Source organism: Carcharodon carcharias, chromosome 21 (genome assembly GCF_017639515.1).
Source record: "Carcharodon carcharias isolate sCarCar2 chromosome 21, sCarCar2.pri, whole genome shotgun sequence".
Classification (NCBI taxonomy): domain Eukaryota; kingdom Metazoa; phylum Chordata; class Chondrichthyes; order Lamniformes; family Lamnidae; genus Carcharodon; species Carcharodon carcharias.
This window is the reverse complement of record NC_054487.1, coordinates 29,147,071-29,173,968: the sequence shown is the minus strand read 5'-3', so window position 1 is coordinate 29,173,968 and position 26,898 is coordinate 29,147,071. Positions and strand designations below refer to the sequence as shown.

Sequence of the window (26,898 nt, the reverse complement as noted above, 5' to 3'; positions counted from 1 at the left end):
GGGCGGGACTCCCCCGTCGATCGCCCGCTGCCTGGACCTGTTAATGGCCAACTTGGCCAGGCCCAGGAGCAGGTTCACGAGGAGGTCCTCCTCCTTCCCGACCCCCTTCCGCACCGGGTGCCCATAGATCAGGAGCGTGGGGCTGAAGTGCAAACAAAACATCAATAAAAGGTTTTTCAAATAACTAAAAAGGGAGTGCAGCCTACAACACCCTATGTATACATGGTCCACGGACTCCACAAGACCGCAAAAAGGGCACGTGTCCTGAGAGTCCGCGAACCAATGCATCCTCTTATTATAAGGGACTGCTGCATGCAACACCCTCCAACCCAGGTCTCCGATAGAAAGGGGGAGGACACCTCCGTAGAGGGCCTCCCATCGGGGGCTTCCGCCGCCGGACGGCAACAAGGCACGCCAGGGCGTGTCCGGTCGACGGACAAGGGCGAGAAAATGGAAGGTGTGCAGCAGCAGTCCGTACAAAAAGCTCCTCTTTGCCGTGCCAAAAGGCACAGAGGGCATGTCCCCGAGGCGGCTCATATTGCGGGGCACCGGCACCCGAGGGAGGGTTCGGGGCTTGGGGCCAATGTGGAATTCCGTCCGAACAGGGGAACGCTCAGACGGAAGACCACCGCGCACCTGGGCCGCCTCAAGACCCAAAATAACGTCGGGTCCGAGCACGACCGTTCTCAGGTCTTGGATGGCATCGGCTGCGACCTGGACACTCACAGACGCGCGTCGCGCCAACTCCTGCGGGAGCATCCAGCCCAGTCCTCCGCCACCCAGCACGTCCCCGATCCTGGTCACCCCTGCGGCCACAGCCCTCCCCTCCGCCAACCACTGAAAAGGACGGAGGGGCGGATTCCTGAGCAGCGGCTCTCTGACGATAGCCGCTACTCCTGACGGGGGAGAGCTGCGTCGCGAGGCGACCACTTTCCAGACTTTGATCAGGTCCTGGTAAAAGACGGGCAACGCCTGCAAGGAGCCACCGAGGCCCAGCTGTTCTATAAACAGGAGCTGCACGTCATAATTCAGGCCGTGCACCTGACGGAAGAAATACGTCATCAGGGCACACCATCTAGGAGGAGGCTCAACGTAGAGGTATCGCTGCAGGGTCTGAAGGCGGAAAGTCGCCACCTGTGTGCGTAGGCACACTAGCGCCTGACCACCCTCCCTAAGCGGGAGACTCAGAACCTCGGCAGCGACCCAGTGCAATCTTTTGTCCCAGAAGAAGTCGACTAACAATCTCTGGATTCTTGTGACAAAGTCCGGGGGAGGGGTCAAAGTGACCAGCCGATACCACAACATGGCGGCGATCAGCTGGTTTATGACCAGAACTCGACCCCGGTAAGATAGCACTCGGAGCAGTCCTGTCCAGCGCCGCAGGCGAGCGGTGACTTTCGTCTCCAGTTCCTGCCAGTTTGCCGGCCAGGATTCCTCAGCGGGGCAGAGATGGACCCCCAGGTAGAGGAGGCTGGTCCTGCTCCAGGTGAAAGGCCTGAGCTCCTCGGGTAGGGGATCCATCTGCCACTGACCGACCAGGAGTCCAGAACACTTACCCCAGTTGATCCTGGCAGAAGAAGCGGCAGAGTAGACCTCCTGGCACTCGCGCATCCTCCGCAGGTCAGCCGGGTCACTAAACATAAGGAGCACGTCATCGGCGTAAGCCGAAAGGACCACCCCGATGCCCGGCCCGCGCAGAACCAATCCCGACAACCTCCTCCGCAAGAGGCGCAGGAAAGGCTCCACGCAAATAGAATACAACTGGCCAGACAGGGGGCAGCCCTGACGTACCCCTCTCCCAAAGCGAAGGGGCGCCGTCAGGGACCCGTTAACCTTCACTAGACACTCCGCGGCAGTGTACAGAAGTCGGATCCGGGCGACAAAATGCGTCCCGAACCCGAAAGCTCGCAGAGTTCCGAGTAAGTATTCGTGATCCACCCTGTCGAACGCCTTCTCCTGATCGAGAGACAGGAAGGCGCTCGACAGACCAGCCCTCTGGGAATGGTGGATGATGTCCCGGACCAGATGGATGTTATCATAAATGCTTCGGTCCGGGACGGTGTAGGACTGGTCAGGGTGGATCATGTGGTCCAGCACGGTGCCGAGCCGAGAAGACATGGCTCGGGCGAAGATTTTGTAGTCCGTGCTGAGGAGGGAGACCGGGCGCCAGTTTTGAAGAAGGCGGAGATCCCCCTTCTTCGGTAGCAGGGCAATCACGGCCCTGCGCCACGAAAGGGGCATCTCCCCGGTAGCAATGCTCTCCCCCAGGACCCCCGCGAAGTCGCTCCCCAAGACGTCCCAGAACGCCCTGAAGAACTCCACGGTCAGCCCGTCTAGTCCCGGGGTTTTGCCCCTAGAAAGACCGTCGAGTGCGCCGGTCAGCTCCCCCAGACTTATAGGGGAGTCGAGCTTTCCGGCGCACTCCGGGCCGACCTGCGGCAGGTCCTCCCACAAAACTCTGCAAGCTTCCTCACTGGACGGATCCGGAGAGAAAAGGGCAGTGTAGTAATCTCGGGCAATGGCCCTGATGCCCTCCGGATCCGAGACAAGGGATCCGTCGTCGGCCAGCAGCGTAAAGAGCTGCTTACGGACCCCGTGCCTTTTTTCCAGTGAGTAGAAGAAGGGAGAGCCACGGTCCATCTCCTTAAGGAAACAGATCCGCGACCTCACGAACGCGCCCCGAGACCCGACCAGTTGCAGGTCCCGCAGCGCGCCCTTCTTCTCATCGTACACCGACCGCAGGGCCGGGTCCGCGTCGGGCTGACGGAGACGTGCCTCCAGGTCGAGCACCTCCTTCTCCAACTCCTCGACCCTGGATTTGCGTCTCTTTGTCGACCCCTTCGCGTACTCTTGACAGAAAACTCGGACGTGAGTCTTGCCCACGTCCCACCATAGCCTCAAGGAGGGGAAGCCTCCCCGCTTCCTTCTCCAGCCGGCCCAGAAGCGACGGAACGAGTCCAGGAACCGCTGGTCTTCCAACAACAGGTTATTAAAATGCCAGTACGCGGACCCCGTCCGAGCGCAGAACGAAGTGAGCTCCGCCCACACCAGACGGTGGTCCGTGCACGGAACCTGCTGTATAGAAGCAGCCGGAACGCAGGACACGTACGCCTTCGAAACGTAAAGGCGGTCGAGTCTGGACGCTCCGACTCCAGGTGACACAAAGGTGAACACGCTGGAGTCAGGATGGAGATTTCGCCAGACGTCCACTAAGTCGAAGGACCTGACCAGGTCCCGCAACTTACTCACACCTCGCGTGCAGTGCGGGGTACCGTGACGGTCCCGGACCCCGAGGGTGCAATTGAAATCCCCCCCGAGGACGATGCACTCGCCAGCGTCGATGGAGCCGAGATGAGTGGACACTTCTTCAAAGAAGCTCGCTTGCTGCTGCGTGCCCAGGGGAGCGTACACATTCACAAAGTGAAGCACCGCCCCCCCCAGACGCACAGTCAGGTGCAGCAACCGGCCTGGCACTGGCTCCTTGACCCCCAAGATCTCCGGCTGAAAATGCGGGGCCAACAAGATAGCCACCCCGCCAGAATTGGAGGCTAGGTGACTCATGTAGACCCCCCCTCGCCACTCCAGGAGCCACGTGGCTTCGTCTCCCGGAACGGTATGGGTTTCTTGCAGGAAGCACAACGCGTACTTCCCGTCCCTGAGGACCGAGAAGTTCTGGAACCTGCGCTGTGCGGCCCTGCTGCCGCGGATGTTGAGGCTGGCTATAGTCGTCTTCATTGTCAAAGGTACATCAAACCTTCACCTTAAGTCATTAAAAAGAAGAAGAGGACTTTTTAGTCCTTCCTCTCCTTCAGGAGCCCAGCGAGAAACGTTTGGACCCTCCGCCGCGCGTTCCTATCCAACTCAGGAGACTTGAGAGCCTCGCGAGTGGACCAGAACACCAGCGGAAAAGAATGCCACCGGTCCAAGGCCAACTGAACCCTGTCTCGGCGACCGCGATGACTCGCCAAAAAGTCCCGGAGTTCCCTTGGGGGGATGAGGGGGGAGTCAGTGGAGGGCACCAGGGGATCCACCGCCTCGCTTGAGAGCGACTCAGCGTAATCTCCAGCGCTCACCACGGACACCCCGTCCTCCTCCAGGTCGTCGCCTCCAGCTTCCGACCCCTCCCCCGCATTGAGTACGGGGGCTGATTCGGAGCTGCCAGCTGGCCCCACCTGTACCTCGATCCCACCCCCAGGATCAAGGCCAGAGGGGTCCTCTCTGGTCTCCTCTAAACGTTTTGGGTCAGAGGGCAGCGGCAGTTCTGATGCCCGCTCTCCTCCCGGCACCGGGTCGTCCGGGGAGCTCAGGACAAGCTCCTGACCTAAAACTAGGACGCCCGGTGCTAAGGTTTGGGAGGGAGCGGGAAGGCCTTCCTTTTCGCCGCCACCCAATGACCCGTTGACATTTTTTAAATTTTGAAAGTTGCAGTCCCCCGATGAGCCAGAAGGTACCTCGGGGGTATCGAGGGTCTCTGAGTCGGGCACCACCTCAAGGGAGGTGCCTTCAGTCACCCCCGAGGGGCCCTGTTCAGGGGACTGCAGCAGGTTGACAGGGGTAATAGTGGTGGGAGTCGGTGCAGGGGTTTTGAGTTCCCCCAGAGGACAGGGCGAGATTTTACTTGGTGGAGACGCCACCACCTCTTCATCGGGGGAAGGGACACACCCAACTTCTTCAGTTTGGGCATCACCCACCTCCTCCTCCGAAGCGTGACGTCTCTTCCGGGTCAGGCTGGGGGCTAGGGAGACCTCCATTTCCGAGGCCCCCTCCTCCTTGTCCAGCCCTCCCGGACACTCCACCCTCTGAGTTTTGGGTGTTAGATACCCCGGCTCGGGGTCCCGCGTCCCTTCCCCGCCGGCCCCGGGAGCACGCGCAGGGACGACGCCGGGCCCAGCACTCGGCGCCTTAGCACCCACGGGCCCGGGAGCACACGCGGACACGACGCCGGGGCCGGATGTTGTCTTTTCCCCCGAGCCGGTGCTTGCAGGTGTTTGGGGGTTTTGGGGCGTTTCAGGGGCCGCCTCCAGGTTGCGGGTCTTCCTCTGCGCCTTCTTACGGCGTGGGGGCTCTCCCCCCGCCTCACCGGCAGCCGAGATGGCAGTGGCCGCCGGCGTCGCTTCCCCTTGCGGGGAGGGAGATGGAGTGGTGGCGGGGGGAGGAGGGGCGGTGCCAGCCGTGGCCACTTGGGTGGGGCTCGTAGCCTTGGAGGCGGGGCAGTTCTTCCTCACGTGCCCCGCCTCCTTACAAGCATGGCACCGCACGCCCTCCACGGTCCAGAAGACCCGATAGGCGGTCCCCTCAAAATTGATAACGAAGGCCCCCTCCAGGCACTCCTCCTGGGCCAAGCGGACAAATACCTGGCGCCGGAAGGAGTACACATGGCGGAGGGCCGAGTCTTTGAGGCCAAGCGGGATTGGTGCAACCCCCGACCTGACCTCCCCCAATTTATTAAGGTGGGGGAGGAGGAGCTCACTGGATAGAAAAGGCGGGATGTTCGAAATAATAATTCTCTGGGCGGTGGCCTCAAGGGGGTCCACCGCCAGAAAAGTCCCGCCCACAGTGAGTCCTTTTTGCAGGGCGAGGTGCACCGCCCGCTCCGACCTCAAGAAGAATATGGCCTTCCCATACATTTTAGAGGCCGCGACAATGGCTGAGGGGCCGACGACCCCAGCCATAGCCTTTACGCAGGCCTCTATTGTCATTTCAGGGTGAGCATAGCTCTTTACCCCAAGGGCCCTGGTCAGGAGGCGGAAAGGTGACAGGGCAGCGGGAGCAGCTGGAGCCGCAGAAGCAACCACCCCCGCATAAGTTTTCTTTTTTTGAGGCCCTGCCACCGGTGACAAAACCGCCTCCACATTAGCCCTCGAGGGCCCGGCCACAGGTGATGGTGAATTGGCCTTAGGGCCAGAGCCACGCCCACCCCGGGAAGGATTGGCCATTTTGTTTTTTTCTTTTTATTTTTTTTTTTAGAAATATAGGGAGGAAAGGGGGTGGGGGAGAGAGGTAGAAACAACCTCCCCTCTTTTAGGCAGGAGAGGAGAGGAGGGAGAGGAGTAAAAGACAGGGAGGCACAGGAGGGAAAGAGGTAAATGTCCTGGTGGGTGTCCTCGATGGTGGATGGACGGTGGGTGGGGGCCTGATGTTCTTCAGGCAGGGGGAGGCGATGTCTTCACCAGCTATTGCTGGCCTTACTGGGAAAAGGGCTGGGTTGGGGGGAGGGGTGGCAGAAAGATGGTTTCAGCACACACACACACCCTCCCGCTCTTCCTTCCCCAACTCCTCTGGCAGTCTTCTTGCCTCCCCCTACAAAAACACAGTCCTTAATTGCCCCCACCTTAAACAAAAATACACAGTTCAGACACCCACCTAGGATGTTGTTTTTTAACTCTGTCCTGGCCTCCTGGCCTTCCTGTCCTGTAGCAACAGTAGCAACTGTTCTCTTCTCTCCCTCTCTCTCCTTTGGCAGCACTGGAGGAGCAGCAGCAGAAGCAGCAGCAGCACACAGCAGAAGCAACAACCCCAAAGGCAGCAGCAGAAACAGTTGAAACACTGAGGAGCAGCAACACCAACACCACACACCTTCTCTCCTCAGTATCAGGAAACCAACTGAATCCACAATTGCCTCCACTAGATCGTTAAGAAAATGAACTCTTGATAATCTTTTAAATGAAAACCAAATCAACAAAATTGGGATAAATCAGGCACAGCCCCTAATTCAGGTCAGCTGTAAAACCAAGAACAAAGTTTAAAGGAAACTTACAAACTTTAAATCAAAATGTGATTAAAGGGGTCAACAAAACACCCCAGTCCCCGCGGTGCCCACCGAGCACGGAAGGCCTCGAGAGTGCCAGCAGACACCGCATGCTCCTTCTCCAGGGACATCCGGCAGCGAACGTAGCCACGGAAGAGGGACAAACAATCGGGCGGGACTCCCCCGTCGATCGCCCGCTGCCTGGACCTGTTAATGGCCAACTTGGCCAGGCCCAGGAGCAGGTTCACGAGGAGGTCCTCCTCCTTCCCGACCCCCTTCCGCACCGGGTGCCCATAGATCAGGAGCGTGGGGCTGAAGTGCAGACAAAACATCAATAAAAGGTTTTTCAAATAACTAAAAAGGGAGTGCAGCCTACAACACCCTATGTATACATGGTCCACGGACTCCACAAGACCGCAAAAAGGGCATGTGTCCTGAGAGTCCGTGAACCTATGCATCCTCTTATTATAAGGGACTGCTGCATGCAACACCCTCCAACCCAGGTCCCCGATAGAAAGGGGGAGGACACCTCCGTAGAGGGCCTCCCATCGAGGGCCTCCGCCGCCGGACGGCAACAAGGCACGCCAGGGCGTGTCCGGTCGACGGACAAGGGCGAGAAAATGGAAGGTGTGCAGCAGCAGTCCATACAAAAAGCCCCTCTTTGCCGTGCCAAAAGGCACAGAGGGCATGTCCCCGAGGCGGTTCATATTGCGGGGCACCAGCACCCGAGGGAGGGTTCGGGGCTTGGGGCCAATGTGGAATTCCGTCCGAACAGGGGAACGCTCAGACGGAAGACCACCGCGCACCTGGGCCACCTCAAGACCCAAAATAACGTCGGGTCCGAGCACGACCGTTCTCAGGTCTTGGATGGCATCGGCTGCGACCTGGACACTCACAGACGCGCGTCGCGCCAACTCCTGCGGGAGCATCCAGCCCAATCCTCCGCCATCCAGCACGTCCCCGATCCTGGTCACCCCTGCGGCCACAGCCCTCCTCTCCGCCAACCACTGAAAAGGATGGAGGGGCGGATTCCTGAGCAGCGGCTCTCTGACGATAGCCGCTACTCCTGACGGGGGAGAGCTGCGTCGCGAGGCGACCACTTTCCAGACTTTGATCAGGTCCTGGTAAAAGACGGGCAACGCCTGCAAGGAGCCACCGAGGCCCAGCTGTTCTATAAACAGGAGCTGCACGTCATAATTCAGGCCGTGCACCTGACGGAAGAAATACGTCATCAGGGCACACCATCTAGGAGGAGGCTCGACGTAGAGGTATCGCTGCAGGGTCTGAAGGCGGAAAGTGGCCACCTGTGTGCGTAGGCACACTAGCACCTGACCACCCTCCCTAAGCGGGAGACTCAGAACCTCGGCAGCGACCCAGTGCAATCTTTTGTCCCAGAAGAAGTCGACTAACAATCTCTGGATTCTTGTGACAAAGTCCGGGGGAGGGGTTGAGATTTGAACTCTTGATAATCTTTTAAATGAAAACCAAATCAACAAAATTGGGATAAATCAGGCACAGCCCCTAATTCAGGTCAGCTGTAAAACCAAGAACAAAGTTTAAAGGAAACTTACAAACTTTAAATCAAAATGTGATTAAAGGGGTCAACAAAACACCCCAGTCCCCGCGGTGCCCACCGAGCACGGAAGGCCTCGAGAGTGCCAGCAGACACCGCGTGCTCCTTCTCCAGGGACATCCGGCAGCGAACGTAGCCGCGGAAGAGGGACAAACAATCGGGCGGGACTCCCCCGTCGATCGCCCGCTGCCTGGACCTGTTAATGGCCAACTTGGCCAGGCCCAGGAGCAGGTTCACGAGGAGGTCCTCCTCCTTCCCGACCCCCTTCCGCACCCGGGTGCCCATAGATCAGGAGCGTGGGGCTGAAGTGCAAATAAAACATCAATAAAAGGTTTTTCAAATAACTAAAAAGGGAGTGCAGCCTACAACACCCTATGTATACATGGTCCACGGACTCCACAAGACCGCAAAAAGGGCATGTGTCCTGAGAGTCCGTGAACCTATGCATCCTCTTATTATAAGGGACTGCCGCATGCAACACCCTCCAACCCAGGTCCCCGATAGAAAGGGGGAGGACACCTCCGTAGAGGGCCTCCCATCGAGGGCCTCCGCCGCCGGACGGCAACAAGGCACGCCAGGGCGTGTCCGGTCGACGGACAAGGGCGAGAAAATGGAAGGTGTGCAGCAGCAGTCCATACAAAAAGCCCCTCTTTGCTGTGCCAAAAGGCACAGAGGGCATGTCCCCGAGGCGGCTCATATTGCGGGGCACCAGCACCCGAGGGAGGGTTCGGGGCTTGGGGCCAATGTGGAATTCCGTCCGAACAGGGGAACGCTCAGACGGAAGACCACCGCGCACCTGGGCCACCTCAAGACCCAAAATAACGTCGGGTCCGAGCACGACCGTTCTCAGGTCTTGGATGGCATCGGCTGCGACCTGGACACTCACAGACGCGCGTCGCGCCAACTCCTGCGGGAGCATCCAGCCCAGTCCTCCGCCACCCAGCACGTCCCCGATCCTGGTCACCCCTGCGGCCACAGCCCTCCTCTCCGCCAACCACTGAAAAGGACGGAGGGGCGGATTCCTGAGCAGCGGCTCTCTGACGATAGCTGCTACTCCTGACGGGGGAGAGCTGCGTCGCGAGGCGACCACTTTCCAGACTTTGATCAGGTCCTGGTAAAAGACGGGCAACGCCTGCAAGGAGCCACCGAGGCCCAGCTGTTCTATAAACAGGAGCTGCATGTCATAATTCAGGCCGTGCACCTGACGGAAGAAATACGTCATCAGGGCACACCATCTAGGAGGAGGCTCGACGTAGAGGTATCGCTGCAGGGTCTGAAGGCGGAAAGTCGCCACCTGTGTGCGTAGGCACACTAGCGCCTGACCACCCTCCCTAAGCGGGAGACTCAGAACCTCGGCAGCGACCCAGTGCAATCTTTTGTCCCAGAAGAAGTCGACTAACAATCTCTGGATTCTTGTGACAAAGTCCGGGGGAGGGGTTGAGATTTGAACTCTTGATCTTGGGCTTACAAACCCAGTACCATAACCACTTGGCTATTTAGGCCAAGCACTATGCCTGTGCAGTAACTCTTTCGAGTACAAACCTGTTTCCATCTGTTTCAGATGAAGTTACATTGTTTCATAGTTTGCCATTGTGAGATTTGAACTCTTGATCTTGGGGTTACAAGCCCAGTACCATAACCACTTGGCTGTTTAGGCCAAGCTTCAGATGAAGTTACATTTTTTCATAGTTTGCCAGTGTGAGATTTGAACTCTTGATACTCTTTTGAGTAAACCTGTTTCCATCTGTTTCAGATGAAGTTACATTGTTTCATAGTTTGCCATTGTGAGATTTGAACTCTTGATCTTGGGGGTTACAAACCCAGTACCATAACCACTTGGCTATTTAGGCCAAGCACCATGCCTGTGCAGTAACTGCACCCCTTCCTGTTGTGGCACAAATAAATGCAGCTGATAGTTAAATGATTGAAGTGATTAAAGACATTTAAGAGACACAAAGAACATCAAATAGCAGGTGCAATAGATCTGACCTGTTGAATGTTTCCAGTAGTTTTTTTTATTTCGGATTTCCAGCATCTGCAGTATTGTTGCTTGTGTTGGGAGGTAAGGACGGTCTGAAATAGAAACAGGAAAAGCTAGTAAATTGGAATGGAATCAGCAGCTCAAGAAGAGAAAAAGACAGGCTGACCCCAAAGGTGCAGACAACCCTGTTAGCATGGTGTTCCATTGTAGGATCCTATCCAAACTGAAGTGATTTGGGGAAAACTAGAGTCAAGAGGCCTGGTGACAAAAGGAACTGATGGTATAGCAGGCAAGGCAGGAATCAAATAGTTAAATATCTCTTGTCTCTAAAGATCTTTACAGGTCAATCTGTTTACTCTCTTGTATGCTTTTTCCTCTTGCCTTCCGTCCAATCTGTTTCTTTATAAATACCTTCATCTGTAATTTTTTTTCCAATTCTGGTGATGAGTTGTACCTGAAACATTAACTTGTCTGTTCTCTGCACAGATACTGACTGACCAGCATTTTTCTGCCTTTGTTTCAGATTTCCAGCAAATGCAGTTTTTTGAATTTTATTGAACTTGGTTTTATTTTGCTTTGTGCTTTCAGGAGCCTTGTGAATTATCTTCACTATGAACTTAACTTGGGTTACTTTCCATCCCATATTCTTCTCCTTTTCATTTTTGCTCACCTTTCTGTCATGTTAAGGACGAAACTTTTTGTCTGATGTGAGTGAGGGGGGCTGTATAAATAACATAATTCCTGAACTTTGTTTATAACAATTTGAGAAACTCTGCCTAATTACTACTTTTATTTTTCCAGTATGCTCATAAATCCATGTCACCATCTCTAATTTCAGTAACCAGGTTGTTAGTTCCAATAAAACTAGATTTGGTTCCAAAAGTTTTTTTAGTGTACCATGAAATATTAATCAACTAAATAATTTCTTTATGAAATATTCATTGTTATATGATGCCACTCATTGTTTATTTCTGAGTGTTTTTGATTAAATCCATTTGCTATACACATTGATCTTTTCTTTCTCAGGTTGTCTTTTCTTCCTGGGTCTCGGAATTTTCTACATGTTTAGGCCGAACATATCCTTTGTGGCTCCGGTGCAGGAAAAAGTAGTATTTGGGGCGTTCTTCCTGGGGGCTATACTCTGCCTTTGTTTCTCTTGGTTATTTCATACATTCTACTGCCATTCAGAAAACGTTTCACGTGTATTTTCCAAGTAAGTAATCATTTATAAAATGGGAATTTTGAAATAAACCAATAACCCAGCATTCATCATTTGGAGTTGCATTTTTGAACTGTACTATTGAGGGATATTTATTCTGGATATTTTGAACAGGTAAGGATCATTTTTCTTTTTCTGAAATGCACCTTGAATTGAAAGTGGAACATTTGGCTGTGATTGACAGAACAAAAGTTGCACACTGATCTGTAGTCTTTCCTTACTTTTTCCCCCCCGCCCCCCCCCCCCCCCCCCCTCCATTATCAAGAAAAAATTGTTTAGGAAATGAACACTTGTCATCTTACAGTTTCATTTAATCAAGCCTGGCAATAGAAACTAGATGTCCATGAACAATGCCCTGTTGGGTTATAACTCTAGGTAATTGGATGTAACAGCATCTTTCAGTGCAGCTCTCCAACATTAACTTTGAACCATTAACGTACTGACTTGTAAATGCTGCATGTAGAGTAAATCCCCTTTTTGGGTGTGCATACATAATGAGCTAAGTGTTAATTAAACTTTAAAAACTTCTGGTTTTGTTTTTTTTCTGAAGTTTATTACTGTTCTAGTTGTTCTGCTGAACTTATGTTAAAATAATCGGTTGAACTGTAGATCCTGCCAACAAAATGGTTTTTATTATTCTTTGCTGTCACTGTTCTGTGACCTATTCTGCAGTAAGAGGCACAAATTTGAACATAGTCTTGCCTGTTACCATTATCTCCTGTCTTAATGCCTTAGTAAGGCAAACTTCACTTAAGGTTTGTCAATTTTTTTTAATTGAAGTCAGTGAGTTAGGACTCATTGCATAGTGCTCATCCTGATCTCCCATTGCCAGTGTAATTTTTGCTTTCATTGATTCATGGAAAAGAGCTGACTAACTTTGATTTGTTTGTCATTGTGTTATTTAATGAGCTTACTCATTTTGATTGTGTTTCATAGTAGCTACTTTTATCCCAGAACCAGTGCACATCATCTAGGTGATTTCTGTTAGGTGATTGGCAAAAGCCAATTCTTTCTGCAGCTACCAGCAGTCAAAACACAATTAATCTATTAATAACTGCAGAATATTGGTGACATATAGCTGTATCAATGGTAATATGGTAGAGGTAGGATTAAAACATTGTTGAGCTGTCTGTGCAACTTCTATAATGGACACAGCTTGTTGTTTTTAACCACATTTTTACAGTGGAGTGATGCTTCTAGTATGCACTGACTTGCAATTTGAAAGTTTCACAAACATTTGCACCTTATTAAAAATGTGGTGAAATAGTAGCTAGAAATTTTAACAGCTTTTTTAAAAAAAAACTGAATTAGATCCATGTATGTTTAATTTTCGGCCAACTAAATGTTTTTTTTTTCATTTCTATCAATTTAATCTTGAAACTGTTGCCATTGAGTAGCTGAGGCAGGTCCTATTGTATTTTGTTAGCCAAAGGTATTTAAATATTTAATACTATGCTATGGGGAAAGAAAAAGGAGTGGATTAGTTTTGGATCGCTGCAACAAAAAGATTAAAGAACCTCGGACTGAATGGCTGCATCCTGTGCTATAAACTCCTATAATTCCATAGCAGTTTTTATAAGTTGTGAACTAAACAAAGTCTGTTGGTACCTTTAAGTACCCCTGTCTCCTGTATGTCCAGTTTACACGCTCTGATATATGCCTTCCACAAGTAAGTAGTTTTTGTCCAGTTTCTCACTCGTTTTGTAGGAAGACAATCAAAAGAACACTTTGGAGCTTTTGTTCAATCCAATTTGCAACAAGACTGTAAAACCAATTTCCTTGCTTGCTTTTTCGCTAATGGACAACCCACTTTAAGATGGTGGAGATAACTTACATGGTATGGGAATGAGGGATGTGTAATATAATAACAGACCTCAATGAAGAGCCAGGGAACAAATTGTAAATCAGTAACAAGCAGTAGCTTCCATTACCTATATATTAGACAATTAATTTTCGGTTCTGTTCGAACTCACTGAATCCAAAAATACCTTGTGCAGCTTTGCTTCCAGTTGTTCTGGACTTTAGCAACCAACCAAAACTACTGGTTTAGCTATCTCTTAACAGAAGCATGGCAGTAGCCAAGCACCTCTGTAGGAATAGGGAAACTGGATGGGCAATCTTCCCTCAGCTACTCTGACCCCTTTGGTGACTGATGACAGGTGACCTGCCACTCTGCACTTTCATGTAAGAAGTGGTGATAAGTGTGGAGGATATACTTAAAGCCAAACAAAAGGAGATAACCCATGCCCTCAAAAGAATATACTGAAAACTGGATCATTGTGAATTTCTTTTTCTGTCTGAGCAGCTCATAACTTTGGCTGGATGTTTTTCAATTGTTTTGCACTGATGATTAGATGCTTTGGAAAGTTTGTTAGCAAACGTTCTAATTTCCGGTTGTATGCTGCAAGTCGATGTTACTGATATCCCATGCCGTTCAACGTTGTTTTTCATTTGGAGAGGTCATCATTTTTTGGTTGTGTGAAATTTTGTGTTGGGGCGGTGGGGTGGGGGAGCGTTTGGAGCAGGATAGAATGGGGATGACATCAAAATCTCGCATTCTATAATAGGCCTTGTTGCTCCTTTTGTGAGAAATAGTGCATATCTTAGTTTTCCTACTTGCCTACATTCCAGTACCTGTTACTGATCTACTGTGCTGACATAAGGCTGTAATATGGCAAGTTGAAACATCCAATCTGAAACTTGCTTTTTTTTTCCCTGCTGTGCAAATAAAATGAGTTAGCATTAGAACTAGATGATTTAGAAGAATTTGCTGCAAAATGTTATTGCTGAATCTGGAGTTTCTTTCTCTTGGGATGACTTTTTTGTGTTTGCTTCTCATGTAAATTTATGTAATACCTATGAGAGTTTTATATTACTACAATTAACCTAATATATGCCCCTCTCTTATTTCCTCAGATTGGACTATTCTGGTATAGCACTTCTAATCATGGGCAGTTTTGTGCCATGGTTGTATTACTCCTTTTACTGTAACCCCCAGCCATGTTTCATTTACTTGCTCGTTGTCTGTGTACTTGGCATCGCAGCAATTATAGTTTCCCAATGGGACTATTTTGCAACACCACAGTACAGAGGTGTACGAGCTGGTAAGTTAATCAGAATTTCATTCTACTTTTTATAACACTGTTTGCTGATGTAACCTTGATGATTACTTATCTTTGTCACTTCTGAATATGAATACGTAAGGTTTTTTTGGCAGGCACTGTTAGTTTCTTTGCCTAGTTTCAAAATGCTAGACCATATATTTTTTCAAATAAAGCATTTAGATTGTTCAAGAGTGCTCATTAATGCATGATGTAATCTTGAAATGTTTAAGCAAATTTAATGTATCAAAGTCCCTTACAATTTTTTGAACCACCTCCCATTAGGTCATTTCAGGAGTATGGTAGCTTGTTGATCATATAACTGGACTAGTAGTTCAGAGGTCTGGACAAATGATCCATAGGCACAAGTTTACATCCCATCAAGGCAGCTGAGGAATTTAAATTCAATTAATTAAATAAAATCTGAAATAGAAAGCTAGTATCAGTAATGGTGACAATTAACAAAAACAGAATTACCTGGAAAAACTCAGCAGGTCTGGCAGCATCGGCGGAGAAGAAAAGAGTTGACGTTTCGAGTCCTCATGACCCTTCAACAAAACTAGGTGAATCCAAAGAAGGGCAACCATTAAACTAGGGGATTGTTGTAAAAATTCACCTGGTTCACTAATATCCTGCAGGAAAGGAAGTCTGCCACCTTGCCTGGCCTGTATGTGACTCCAAACCCACAGTAATGTGGTTGACTCTTAACTGCCCTCTGAAATAGCCTAGCAAGCTACTAAGTGGTATTAAAGAAGGTGGCTGGCCACCACCTTCTCAAGGGCAATTAATGATGGGCAATAAGTGTCAGTTTTATTGGTGACATTCAGGTCCCATGAATTAATTTAAAAAATGCTTGTGTTTTATCTTGTGCAGTTATCTGTGATAACGTTTTAGCATATTATATACTATAATAGGAGCAGAAATGATGTAAGCACTCAGCTGCACCTTGTACTTCTGTGCCACGACTCACCACAAAACATTTTGGTATATTGAATTTTTAAAAATGTTAATATGTATAACTTTATCACTAATACCTGCCTTACCTTCAGTAAAGAGCTGTTGTGTAAATGAAATTTCTCTGCTGCCACTGTCTTGTGCTCCAACTTCACAATATTACTTCAACAAATGCTGATTAACTGGTTGCCTTGAGGTAGCAGTGCACCTCATGGCAAGTGTAACCAGCTGTCACTGGCAGTATATGTTTTCTCTTCTTTCGCTGCTAGACTTAGACTACCCCACAGGCAAGGAGTAAGATTCTCTCATTTTTGGTTTATGCTTTTCCCATCCGCCTGGAAAGGTTCAGAGGCTAGAAATGAAACATTTGATTTTTCAAAAAAAAACTTACATAATTGCATATAGAATAAAGAAGAATCCTATATGCTTAATGGTATCTGCCAGCCTTGTTCTATATTATGCTTTATAATTTCTCATTGCAATGTAACTATGATGTAGGATTCCCGCTGAAGTACTATTCACATGGAAATTTGGAATAAAGTCGGTGTGTCCCATCATGCTTTCTCTTGTGAAAATTTTTTTTCACTCATTCATTGGATGTGGGCATTGCTGGCTAGGCTAACATTTATTGACCATCCCTAATTGCCCTTGAGAAGGTGGATGTTAGATTCATGAACTGTTGCAGTCCATGTGGTGTAGGTACACCCATAGTGCTGTTAGGGAGGGAGTTCCAGGATTTTGACCCAGTGGCAGTGAAAGAATGATGATATCTTTCCAAGTCAGGATGGTATGTGGCTTGAAAGGAACTTCTAGGCAGTGGTGTTCCCATGTGTCTGCTGCCCTTGTCCTTTTAGATGGCAGTGGTCATGGATTTGGAAGGTACTGTCTGAGGAGGCTTGGTGAGCTCCTGCAATGCAAATTGTAGATGGTACACACTGCTGCTGCTGTGCATCAGTGATGGAGGGAGTGAATGTTTGTGGATGGAGTGCCAATCGAGTGTCCTGAATGATATCAAGCTTTTTGAATGTTGTTAGAGCTGTACTCGTCCAGGCAAATGGAGAGTATTCTATCACACTCCTGACTTGTGCCCTTTAGATGGTGGACAAGCTTTGGGGAGTGAGGAGGTGAGTTACCCACACAAGGATTCCTAGCCTCTGACCTGCTCTTGTAGTCACAGTATTTATATGGCTAGTCCAGTTCAGTTTCTGGTCAATGGTAACCCCCAAGATGTTGACAGTGGGGGATTTAGCAATGGTAATGCCATTGAATGTCAAGAAGAGATGGTTAGATTCTCTCTTGTTAGAGATAGTCACTGCCTTACATTTGAGTGGTGCGATTTTACTGCCACTTGTCAGCCCAAGCCAGGATATTGCCCAGGTCTTGCTGCATTTGGGCATGGACTGCTTCAGTATCTCAAGAGTTATGACTGCTGCTGAACATGTGCAATCATTAGCGAATATCCTCACTTCTGACCTGATGATGAAAGGAAGGTCATTGAAGCAGCTGGAGATGGTTGGGCTTAAGACACTACCCTGAGAACTCCTGCAGTGACATCTTAAACTGAAGTGATTGACCTCCAACAACCAAAACCACCATCTTGTGCCAGGTATGATTCCAACCAGTGGAGAGGTTTCCCTCTAATTCCCATTGATTCCAGTTTTGTTTGGGCTCTTTGATGCCACACTTGGTCAAATGCTGCCTTGATGTCAAGGGCAGATGCTCTCAGCTCTTTTGTCCAAATTTGAACCAAGGCTGTAATGAGGTCAGGAGCTGTGTGGCCCCAGCGGTATCCAAACTGGGCATCAGTGAGCAGGTTATTGCTAGGCATGTGCTGCTTCATAGCACTGTTAATGACCTCTTCCATCATTAGTATTGAGCGAGAGTGATGGGGCAGTAATTGGCTGGGTTGGATTTGTTCTGCTTTTTTTAATATAGGACATAACTGGGCAATTTTCCACATTGCTGCATAGATGCTAATGTTGTAGCTGTACTGGAATAGCTTGGCCGGGAGCACGGCAAGTTCTGGAGTACAAGTCTTCAGCACGTTTGCCAGAATATTGTCAGGGCCCCTTCCTTTTGCAGTATCTGTTGCCTTCAGTTGTTTCTTGATATCACGTGGAATGGATCGAATTGGTTGAAGACTGGCACCTGTGATACTGGGCACCTCAGGAGGAGGCCGAGATGGATCATCCACTCTGCACTGAAGATTGTCGCAAGTGCTTCACCCTTATCTTTTGCAATAATGTGCTGGGCTCCCCCATCATGGAGGATGGGGATATTTGTGGAGCCTCATCATCCACTGAGCTGTTTAATCGTTCACCATCATTCATGACTGGATGTGGCAGTAGTGCAGAGCTTAAATCTGATCCGTTGGTTCTGGAATCATTTAGCTCTGTCAGTTGCATGCTGCTTTCTCTGTTTGGCATGTGAATAATCCTGTGTTGTAGCTTCATCAGGCTGACACCTCATTTTTAGGTATGCCTGCTGCTGCTCTTTGCAGGTCCTCCTGGCTCATTGAACCAGGGTTGATCTCCTGGCTTGGTGGTAATGGTAGAGTGGGGGATATGCTGGGCCATGAGGTTACAGATTGTGGTTGTGATACAATTCTGCTGCTGCTGATGGCCCACAGCGCCTCATGGTTGCCCAGTCTTGAGTTGCTAGATCTGTTAGAACCCTATTCCACTTAGTACAGTGGTAGTGCCACACAACATGTTGGAGGGTATCCTCAATGTGAAAGCAGGACCTCATCTCCACTGTCTGGTGCTCACTCCTATTAATACTGTCATGGACAGTTGCATCTGTAGCCGGCAGGTTGGTGAGGATGAGGTCAAGTATGTTTTTCCCTCTTGTTGGTTCCCTCACCTGCCGCAGACCCAGTCTAGCAGCTTTGCTCTTTAGGACTCGGTCAGCTTGGTCTGTAGTGTTGCTACTGAGCCCCTCTTGGTGATGGACCCAGAGTGCATTCTACACCCTTGCCACCCTCAAGGCTTCCTCCAAGTGGTTTTCAATATGGAGGAGTACTGATTCATCAGCTGAGTGGGGGAGGTACATGGTAATCAGCAGGAAGTTTCTTTGCCCACATTTGACCTGTTGCCTTGAGACCTCATGAAGTAAAGACAAGTGATCATTTGCAGAAAGTAATACTTTCAGATGAAATCAAGCTGATTTCTAAATTCAGTTATGCTTTTCAAGAGTATTATGAAATATTTACATGCATATTCAACAGATCATCCTCTACCATTCCTGAAACCTCCTCCAGCATAATGCTACCCCCACACACACCTTCCAGTCCCCTCCTCTTTCAGGATCCAAAGGCACTGTGCCCTCAGTGCCTGCCATGTTACCTTTTGCCTTCCCATTGCTCAGGGCCCCAAACACTCCTCTCAGGCAAAGCAAGTCGCTTGTACTTCTTTCGATTTAGCAAACTGAACACAATTCTGTGCCCTCTGCATTGGGGAGACCGAACACAGGTTAAATGACCGCTTTCCGGAACACATCTGATTAGTCTGCAAGCATGACTTTGAGCTCCTGGTCACCTGTTATTTTAATTTCCCCCCCCCCCCCCCACACCTTCATGACCTCTTCTGTCCTTGGCCTTCCGTACTGACTGTACTGATCCAGTGATGCTCCACATGCAGTCAAGGCACAACATCTCAACCTTTACAATTAAGCACTTTAATCATAACCTCTGCCCCATTTTTTGGAAAGTAGTTGTTGATCATACTTATGCTATTTCCTAATCGTCACCAACAGCTGCCATCCGAAAAAAATGAGGGTAGAAGTTATGATCTGAAATTGTTGAACTCTACGTTGAGTCTGGAAGGCTTAAAGTCCTTAATTGAAAAAGTTGAAGTGTTGTGCCTCAATGTTGATGATGATTCTGCTATTTCCATTACATTATCTGTATATCTTTTATTTTTTATTTACCATTACCACTTCCTTTAGCCTTGCACTATCATCCCTTTTGTCATTTAATCTCTCTTGCCTTCTCCCTCTATCACACATTCCCTGTTGTTCTCTTTCCTCTGCCTCACTCCCCAACACCTTCTCTGTACTTACATAAAATCTGTGACATCTCTAACTTTGGCATTTTGCTTTTGTAACAAAGTTGTTCAATATCAGTTTGCTAATTGCCACAGTGGCATTGCCATGAACCTGTTTTATTTACTGTATTGGGGTGTGAAGCTAAATCTCACTGTCGTGTTGTTTGGATACTGCCTTCATCCTATATTGAGTTCTCAACATTTGGTAAAGGGGAGCTCTTTCCGTACCCAAAACTGACTCTTAACAGGGCGCCATCAACAGTTTTCAGATGAGTTAACTTGGACACCAGCCCAATGAAGACTTCCTTTGCTACAGAGTCACGTGAAACAGAAAGCGATTTTATTATATATTGAGACTGCTAATGTTGTGGTGTTGAGCCCACTTATATTATGCTGCCAGCAGTGACACAGCAGGTCCTATGTGTGGTTTTTAACATTTTATTTTACTACTTTATAGTCATCAGATGATTGCAAAGGTCTTCACCATAGTGAAAACCGCATAGCTAACCTGTGTTGAGTAGGATAAAATAACATGCAAATCCAATGACGCTTTTTTCCATTTGGCACCAGATATATTGTCGTCTGTAGAAGATGAGCTAAATGCAATCTTTTGAGGTAGTGTTCCATGTTTAGTATATCTAGCCAATTGTAATACATAAACATTTGATCAATTAGGTATCACCCCTATAAGCCATAATCCAATTCTAGTTGTCAGACCAGCTACTGTTTAATGGATTTAAATCTATATAGTTTAAAGTTGAGTTTGATCAGATTATCCCTGTAATATCTAGGGATAATTTTATTTCCAGTTGCTTCCCTGGTTTCTTACTAGAATTCAAGTTGTCTAACATTGTAGCTATTGAGGCCGATTATAAATACTGATCCTATTTTTAAGTGATATGTCTAATCAGCAGAATATGTTAGTCTTTTTTGGTGACAGTTGATCACCAGTTTGCTAACATCTGTTGTTCATCTGTAACTCTGGATTCAAAGATATCTTAACATCTCAGAAGTGTAGATCCAATATATACATACATTATATTGATGTGTTGCTTAGAATTGTAATCCAATGCAATTTTCCATTTATAGGAACACAGGAACAGGAGTAGCCAATCCTCAACACCCCCCCACCCCCCGAGCCTTTTCTATCATTCACTGAGACCGTGGCTGATCTGTATCTTAACTCCTTCCTCCTCTTGGCTCCATATCCTTTAGGACCCTTGGCTAGAAAAATATCTATTGACCTCTTTTTTAATTTAGTTGAGCTGGCATCTCTTGCTTTTTTCTGGGTGAGTTTGACTACCCTTCGTCTGAAGATATCTTTTTTGAATGGCTTGGCTCTGATTTTAAGGTTATGTCCCCATTTCCTGGACTCCCCTATTCTCCCTTTACTCTATGAAATCCTTTCAAAACCTTAAGCACCTCAATCAAGTCAACCCATAATCATCTATGATCAGGGAGTATAAACCAGTTTATGCAAACTCTCCTTATATTTAACTCTTGAGGCCCTTGTAACATTCTGGTAAATCATTGCTGCATTCCTTTCAAGGCTGATATATTCTTTCTGATGTGTGATGCCCAGAACTACACACAGTGCTCTAGATGTGTTCTAACCGAGCTATAGCAAAACTTCTTTCCGTCTATATTCTAGCCCTCTTATTTATTAAGGTTAATATTCCATTAGCCATTTTGATTTTTTTGTGCCTGATTACTATATTTTAGTAATCTGTATACATGAACCCATCTATCTCTTTGGTTTTCCAATGTTCCCAGCTTTACACTATTTAAATAATACATCTCTCGCACAGATGCACATACACACACTTAATTGCATTGAAATTCATCTGCCAGTTTCACCTACTCACTTAATCTATCAATGTCTTTTTGTAATTTTAAACTCCTGTCTAAACTACTTACTATATCACTAATCTTTCATTCATTGGCAAACATAGATATATGACCCTCTATTACGTTATCTTAAGTCGTTAATAGATTAAATGAATAGTTGAAGCCCCAGCACAGAACTTTGTTGGACACTATTAGACACTTCCTTCCAATTCGAGCACATACCTGTCATCCCTAATCTCTCAATTCTACCACCTAAGTAGGTAAATAATTTGCCTTCAATTTCATAAAGCTATCACTGGGGATATCGTCAAAGTAGCAAGCTTGAGTTCAACTTGACTTAACTGCCACATTTTCAAAATGATTTCTCTAATCATTCAAAATGATTTCTCTAATCAACATATTTCAGTTCTTGCTTCAATTGATGTGCACCTATAGACTGATCACTTTTGTCCTTATCATGAAAAATTTATACAGTCATAATTCACATTCAGTATCAATGTGATTAAGCTTACGTTAAAATAAGCAGTCTGATTTGAAAGAAGAGATTAATTTTAAGATTATGTATTTAGTACACTTTGTGGTAGAGGCAGCAAAATGGGCCAAGAGGAATGAATAAAGATTGACCCTTTGTAAAATGCGGAATGGAGGCTGTAACATTGAAGCCCAACTGTTCATCCAAAACTGGGATTTGATCTCTGGTTTCTTACCTTAGCAATGTCACTGTTGTATCCCCAGCATATTTTCTACAATGTTTTCATGTTTCTATAATAATGATTTGTTAAATACAAATAAAACACTTAATTCAAATTAAGTAACACTGCTGGAATAGTTTCCAGGCACCTGATATTAATGGTACTTGAGTAAATAACAAGAAGTGAATGGTTTGCAATGAAGCTGTTCAAATTTTATGTTTTTGCATTTAAACAGTGACTCAATGTCTGTCTTCTGTTTACCTCTAGGAGTATTTGTAGGTTTGGGGTTGAGTGGAGTTGTGCCTACCCTGCACTTTATGATATCTGAAGGATTTTTCAGGGCTGCTACAATTGGACAGATTGGCTGGTTATTCCTGATGGCAGCATTGTATATCACAGGAGCTGCCTTATATGCTGCCCGTATTCCTGAGCGTTTCTTCCCTGGAAAATGTGATATTTGGGTGAGTAATTAGTGGTTACTCTCCTTGGTCTTCTGCTCAATTTCTCTTTATAAATCCTTGGAAAACTGGAGAACTTGCTGCTAAAACGTAATGGGTAGGCAACTTGCAGAAAGAAAATTATATAATTCCAGAAAACATTTTTAAATTGTTCAACATTTTTTATTGTTAGCTCTAAGCAATAAAATCTGAGCTCCCCCTCCTTGTTTTGGATATTTTCTTTAAATAGCATCCCACCTTTACAGAATGACCGGAAACTTAAGGGAGCTCTGTGTATCAATCACAATTCATTATCTACCTAAAGAGACAAAATAGATGTCCTTTACTTTTATCAGTTTTGATAAATTAGCAATAACTATAGATTTAGTAGTTTATATAAAAATTCAGATAGCTGCTTTTCCTTTTAAGATGTTTGGAAACTAACTTTCAGTAGAAAAGTTGCAGATTTAAAATTGGTGCACTGGCTAATCAGCCAGAGATTGTAACATTGGAAGTCCAACTGTCCTTCCAAAACTGGGATTTGATCTCTCGTTTCTTATCTTAGCATTGTCACTGTTGTCTCCCCAGCATATTTTCTATAATGTTTTCATGTTTTTATTAATACCTTGTTTATGCTCTTGAATCTTAACTTTTGATTCTGCTTTTGTTTCCACAGTTTCATTCTCATCAGTTATTCCATGTTCTGGTTGTGGCTGGTGCATTTGTCCACTTTCATGGAGTCTCTAACCTTCAGGAATTTCGTCATGGTGTTGGTGGTGGATGCACTGATAATGACTTGCTATGAAACTGATCTCTCTTTAGATGTGCGATAAAACTATGATCAATGGAATTGGTGATAGAATAACTGAAAGACCTGTTCTGATAATTCTTACCACAGTTGTAATTTGGGTCAATCAGTCCAATATTGCGTGTTTCACGACTAGTGATCAATTTTCTCACCTATTTTGGATGATGCTGTAATGTCCATCTATGCCTAGAAACTAATGGTAATCAGATGAACAGGAACCAACTGGAAGGATGAATAACTGGTTTGAGCTTCATCGGGAGTACAGGACTACAGCTGCATCAGAATGGTGTTTTTCCACGGTGATCATGGGTGGTAAAAGGAAGTTACGCTGATAGAGAAGGACAAAGCCACTATGCTTGAAGTCAGCAAACAAAGGGTTGCCCATGCAATCGTCCAACTAGTTGTAAAATCCCAATTAAAATATGTAAATTATAAATTATAAGCTAGTATGTAATTTACATAATTGCTGAATCTGAAGCAAAGTTCTGCTTTTACTGAATACCATATTTATTTCTATGAAAAGATATAAAGTGGAAGAAGAATTTGAAGGAATTAATACTTCTGAGCAGAGTCTGCTGCTTATTAGATAAAGGTCCTTGTAAATAAGATTTCTAACTTTCAGTTAATTAGAAGATTTATATTATAAAAGACTTTTGTACAGAAAGCATTCGCAAGAGTACCACACACTGTTAACTTACATTGCACAAATATTGGTAGACATCACTTCAGGTAGTAGAAAGATGCTAGCATAAGAAGCAATGCAAAAAAGCCTTCCTTGTGATGGCTTGCCCATTAAGTGTGCTCTGAGGCCTGGTAATTTTATTTCTATTCAGTTGTATGCTATGCTAATAGATAGCAGTGACCGGTGAAATCAACTTGAAGCAGGCGTGCGCAAATTTCTACTGATTGTGCACCCAGTTCAACTTGTAAGGAATTATGCCTATATATGTATACATATGTTCTAATGACATATTCATGCATATATGAGCAATTTTATTTTTATTGTCGTGATGTTCTGTGCATGGGTTGGGGGTAGTAGGACTTGTCACTACATTTGTTGGTTAGTTTGTAAATGGTTAGTGTAAAGTGATGTAACTGGACTGATGCAGTTTGCTTTCAGTATCAGTTAGAATTGGAAATCATCAGCTTTAAAACATATTTTCAGTTTATTTTGTCACTGTGTGGATGTTCCAGAAAATCCTAAATTACAGAAATAGGCAGGTCTTTTTATGGTTTCCTTTATTGTTGGAGGACTATGGTGCAAAATTGCTTCTTTCCTCATTCCTGACCACAGCAATAGTGAGGAATCTAAGCACCAAGGTTTCCATTTCAGATAGATGTTTTTGAACAAATAAGTCTACCCACTTTATATCATTTAACTCATTCACTGCACTCCAGTTGCATTTGAGTGTGACAGCTTCTGTTATCTACACAGCTGTAAATGATGACAGTTACTTTTTTATGGCTGGAAGTTTTCAGTGGAAATGGTGGTGAAATTTTTTACTCTGACAAAGGATAGTCGTATTACTCAGTATTAATTAGTGCTTGCTTTGGCACTGGATTACCATGGATAATTTTATCTTCTCTTCCCCCTCTTCCTAAATTATTAAAGTTGCCCTGGTATTTGGATTGGTTCAAGCTGGACTGCTGATTGAAGTGCTTACCATGGAGGAGGAAAGACGAACCTAGTTTCTGTTTGCTGAGCATGAAGTAATATTGACTGCCGTTATGAAGAAGCTTGCAATACTAACTAAAGTGATGCATTATGGGCAAAAGGGGAGAAAAAAGATAGTAAAGAACTAAAGTCTTAGCTCAGTAGCTCCAACAATATAAAGTACTCAACTCTGAGGTACTTGTATCCAGCTCCCACCATTTAAAGGTATAGGGTTCATAAATCTAAAATAAGAGGATGTAGTCCTCTTTAGGGGGAATTTATCTTGATTATTCTAACATTTAATATTGCTTGATCTTTGTTTCCTTCCCCTCCACCCCACCTTAAAAAAAAGACCAGTATATCATCCTGCCATGCAGCTAGACTGACTGCTGGTGCAAGTATCAAACTTGGAATGTAGTCTTTAAACCTTGCCCTAAAGGGAGAAAAGTTGTCAGGTCTTGGCAAGAGAAGATATGATATGAATCCAAGCATTAAATGTAGTGGATCAATTTCTTATGTTGTACATAATTGATTTGAAATGAGTTATTCAGAGATATCTTGAGAGATGGATAAAAATGTTCACAATCTGCTCAAGAGTCACTCGCATGCACACATAAAAATGGCACCTTTATCCCCTGTGAATTACCTGAGAAGAGGTAGCATCTGGCTATTTCAAATCTAGACTTTTGGTGTGTTGGAATGTTGTCATGCTATTTCCATGAGTGCATCTGAATGATTGGAATCCTGCGGGATTCTAATTTTTCTTTTTTGTCAAACACTACCTGAAAGAAATACTTGCAAATGAACTCATCTGGTCTGGAAATGAAATAGCTAAATTACCAAAATGAGAAATCTTTTAAAAACAAAGTTCTGTACTTGGTTTTCTTGTATTACTTACACAGCATTTGCTGCTTAGTTCAGATAAGAGTTCCCAAGAGTTTGCCCTATGCCTTACTTGGATCAGTTTTTTGCTTGCTGTGAGGAGTGTTTTATAGTCAATAATATTTCATTTTCAAATAAAAGGAGGCCTTGTTTATTTTATTTTCCACTGCTTTACTTCGAATGTCTCTAGATTATATATTGGCTGAGGGTGCATAATTGGATTTTTACTTGATGTAACATTTAATTCATCTAATAAAAAAAATATAATTTTTTTGTCTGGTTTTGTGGCATCAATTTGACTTGATAGCTACCAATATTATTATATCTGATAATTATTTAACTTATTTATTGTCCTAGCTGTTCTCTTTCTCCTTTCTCCTCCAGCAAATTCCAGAATATATAGCTATGAGCTCAAGCAAGAAATTACTTTCCAGGTCCCAATGCTGCAGAGGAAGAGGAGGGAGCAGTGACATTAGATAGGATAAAAATAGATCGAAAGGAATAGGTTGACATTTCTCAAAGTTATTAAATCACCCAGTCCACATGGGATGCAACTTATGTTGCAGAGGGAAGCTACAATAGACATGCCAGAAGCTCTGACAACAATTGTTCAATCTTCTTTGGATATGGGACTGGTGTCAAAGGACTTGGAGGATTGCAAATGTTTACATGTCTGCTAATAAAAAAGGGCGAGGGATAAACCTGGTACCTCCAGGCCACTTCATTCCAGAAACAGGGCAGGAAAAGAGAATATTGTCAAGGACCAAATTAATTCTCACTTGAAAGGCATAGGTTAGTAAGGGATAACCAGCATGGATTTGTGAAGGGCATATTGTGGCTGATAAGCGTGATTGAATTCTATGAATTGACAGTGGATTGATGTGGCAGGTATGTATCAAAGGGATGGTTGTAACTTGGTATGTTATTGGCTATGGGTTAGGAGGCAGAGAGCAGAGGT

At 46.1% G+C, this 26,898-nt stretch overlaps 1 protein-coding gene across 2 annotated transcripts in view; it reads left to right on the top strand.

Annotated features, from left to right (window-relative positions):
- Window positions 1–26,211, top strand: part of LOC121293380 (adiponectin receptor protein 2-like) — a 118,769-nt gene extending 92,558 nt beyond the window's left edge. For both annotated transcript variants that reach the window (XM_041216410.1, XM_041216409.1), the window contains exons 5-8: window positions 11,329–11,515; window positions 14,438–14,625; window positions 22,427–22,620; window positions 23,273–26,211. In XM_041216410.1, coding sequence (XP_041072344.1) covers window positions 11,329–11,515; window positions 14,438–14,625; window positions 22,427–22,620; window positions 23,273–23,401 — 698 coding nt within the window. In that variant the 3' untranslated portion in view covers window positions 23,402–26,211. The remainder of the gene's footprint in view (window positions 1–11,328; window positions 11,516–14,437; window positions 14,626–22,426; window positions 22,621–23,272) is intronic.
- The last annotated feature ends 687 nt before the right edge of the window (window positions 26,212–26,898 follow it).